Raw genomic sequence first — 3,190 nt, 5'->3', positions numbered from 1 at the left:
TTCTAACTTAGAAGTTTTTACAATCAAGCTCTTAAAGAAGTACGACCACTACTCGACAAACTTAAAAAGATAGGAGTTGTGAAATACAATGAAACAACTCTTCTTCTAAAAACAAGAATAACAAGTTTAAGCCCAATTTTTAAATTAATAGCTTTATGAATAAAGGATATAGGGATTTTGAGTTCACTTTACTCTTTCTAATTTTTTGCTCTTGAGTTTTTCAACGTAATAGGTATGTGAGATTTTTCAATAATGTTGCAGGTGAAAGAAAACACAATTTGTAGTCTTTAAAATGTTGTGTTGAGATTTGATGTTTTGTGATTGTTGTTTGTATAACATAAAACATATATTGAACATAGCTTGTACGAACTAATACTGCATGGCTGCTACAAAATTCAAATTTTTGTCTTGCTGCTTTTTCAAGTACTTAGTATTTGTCTTGAAGATTTAACCAAAGCATTGATCCATCAGACTAAGTGTCGTATTAGAGGAATGATGCTTCAAACGATCGCAAACTATTCATCGGAGCCACGTTAACAGAAGTTGTACTATTTCGTTGTCATTAATCTTCAGCTTAAGACATGCTCATCACTTGTTATTAGATGATGTTTTGGGAGGATCACCATGTAAAAAAATAAACCTCAAAGAATAAATTACTGTCTAATATATTGGAAGTGAAATATAATTCAAATGTTGTTTTGGGCCAGATTAATTGGTTCCACGTTGTACCCCATATAAATACCTTTATGTGTATAGTTTTAAAAACTAATGTCATTTTGATAATATAGTGATAACAGAAAATTACTCTCTTCCATAATCTCTCTCTTTTCTCCATCATCTTTTCAAACACAGGTTTTCAATTATCGATTTTTCACCATTGATTCACCCTCCACTCTTGATTGTGTTCCAACATTTGGCATCAAGAGCTTAGTTCAGATCCAATTCCGCTGCAATCATGTCAGTTTCCAATGACAAAATTCCTACCAACCTTCCGATTCTTGATTCGAAGAATTATGACAAATGGCACAAACAAATGAAAGTTTTGTTTGGATATCAAGATGTTCTTGATATGATTACCGATGGCATTACTCCTCTTGGTAAAGAGGCTACAACAGCTCAACAAGCGAAATTCAAGGAAGATAAGAAGAAATACTACAAGGCCCTCTTCTTGATTCATTCTTGCGTCGATAGTGACAACTTCGAAAAAGTTGGCGATTGCGACTCAACGAAGACAGCTTGGGGTACTCTTGAGAAAGCTTATGCTGGTGCGGATAAGGCGAAGGTGGTGAGGTTACAAACTCATAAGCGGCAGTTTGAGTTACTTCAAATGGAAGACAAGGAAACAATTAACGATTACGTGACGCGTGTGACACGCTTGGGGAATCAAATGAAGTCGTGTGGTGAAGCCGTTTCCGAACATAATTTTGTGTCAAAGGTATTGCGTTCTTTAACACCAAGATTCGATAATATTGTGGTGGCGCTTGAGGAATCGAACGATCTCAAGACGATGACAAAGTATGAACTTCAAAGTTCATTGGAAGCTCATGAACAAAGAATGGACGAAAGAGGAAACGATAAAGCCAAAGCGGAAGTTGCTTTGCAAGCCCGTTTCAACGAGAAGAATAAGAAATCGAAAGGGAAATGGCCTTCTAGAGGAAAGAAAAATTTCCAGAATTTTGATGGAAAAGAGTCACAAAATTCAAGGAAAGGTGAGGGTAGTTCCAAAGGTGGTGGTCAAGACAACTACAAGCCGTTCGACAAAAGTATCAAGAAGTGTTACAATTGTCAAAAGCTTGGGCATTTCGCAAGAGAGTGTAGAGCGAAACCAAGGGAGAATTATGCGGATGAGGCTAAGGTTGCTAGGCAAGACGTGGATTATGATAACACGGTTCTTGTAATGATCACGGAAGAGAACTACGAAATTAAAGAGGTGCTGGACAACAACTGTGACAAGAGGAAGTTGCTGGACAACAACTATTGCAGTGCAGAAAATTCTGCAATAACGCATTCGGAAAAAAGCGCAATGGTAACAGTTCGAGATGGAGCCCAAGGGAGAAATGAGTGGTACTTGGACTCAGGTTGTTCGACACATATGACAGGAAGAAAGGATTGGTTCGTGAAGATCAATCAAGCCGCGTGAAGTTGAGTGAAATTCGCAGATGATACGACATTAGCGACCGACAGTATAGGTGATGTTTTGATCATGAGAAGGGATGGTGGTCATTCCTTGATCAAAGATGTGATGTACATTCCAGGAATCAAGTGTAATCTCTTGAGTATTGGCCAATTGCTTGAGAGGAATTACATGATTCAGATGAAAAACAAGGTTTTCCGTGTTTTGGACCAAAACGGTGTTTTGATCCTTAAGGCTCCTATGGCTGCCAATGGGACTTTCAAGATTGAGTTGGAAATCATGGAGCATAGGTGCTTAGCTACAGCGGCAAGTCGTGATGAATGGTTGTGGCACTACCGTCTTGGACACTTGAATTTTCGAGATCTCAAAGAAGCTGGAAAAGGTGACTCCAGAAGAGGTATGGTCTGGATTCAAACCGAATTTGAGTCATTTGCGCGTTTTCGGTTCGGTAGCATTTCGAAATATTCCGGGACAGCTTCGAAAGAAGCTTGATGACAAGAGTGAAATGATGTTGCTTGTCGGATATCATCCTACCGGAGGCTACAAGTTGTTTGATGTGAGTAGCAAGAAGATCGTAATTAGTCGAGATGTGATCGTGGATGAGATACGGCAGTTTGACAGCAGAAAAACTGCCATATCAGCTCGAGAAATCGATTTACCAATCGATTTATGCCACAAAAATCGACATCGTGGAGCTACTGGTGAAGTGCCAATCGATTTACCAATCGATTTTCTGCAGAAAAATCAAAATTTTGCTTCTAGAGAGGGGGAAATCGATTTACCAATCGATTTTTTGCAGAAAAATCATAATTTTGCTTCTGGAGAGGGGGAAATCGATTTACCAATCGATTTATGCCACGAAAATCAGCATCCTAGAGCTTCTAGAGAGGTGGAAATCAATTTGCCAATCGATTTTCTGCAGGAAAATCAGAATTTTCAGCCTGTTGAAGGTGCTGTACAGCAACCTTTCAGAACCGAAACAGGTGAATCAAGTAGACGACCAACAAGGCGAAGAGGATTGCCTCAAAGACTCCGTGATTGTGAATTATTCCAAGA

The 3,190-nt window shown here is 38.8% G+C and overlaps 1 protein-coding gene across 1 annotated transcript; it reads left to right on the top strand.

Annotated features, from left to right (window-relative positions):
* The first annotated feature begins 955 nt into the window (after window positions 1-955).
* Window positions 956-2,140, top strand: LOC140920831 (uncharacterized). Its single transcript, XM_073369678.1, has one exon. It carries the CDS (start codon window positions 956-958, stop codon window positions 2,138-2,140), a length of 1,185 nt encoding a protein of 394 aa, XP_073225779.1.
* Window positions 2,141-3,190: the final 1,050 nt, after the last annotated feature.

This window comes from Cicer arietinum, chromosome 6 (assembly GCF_000331145.2).
Source record: "Cicer arietinum cultivar CDC Frontier isolate Library 1 chromosome 6, Cicar.CDCFrontier_v2.0, whole genome shotgun sequence".
In the NCBI taxonomy this organism is placed as follows: domain Eukaryota; kingdom Viridiplantae; phylum Streptophyta; class Magnoliopsida; order Fabales; family Fabaceae; genus Cicer; species Cicer arietinum.
This window is presented reverse-complemented; position numbering and strand designations above follow the sequence as displayed.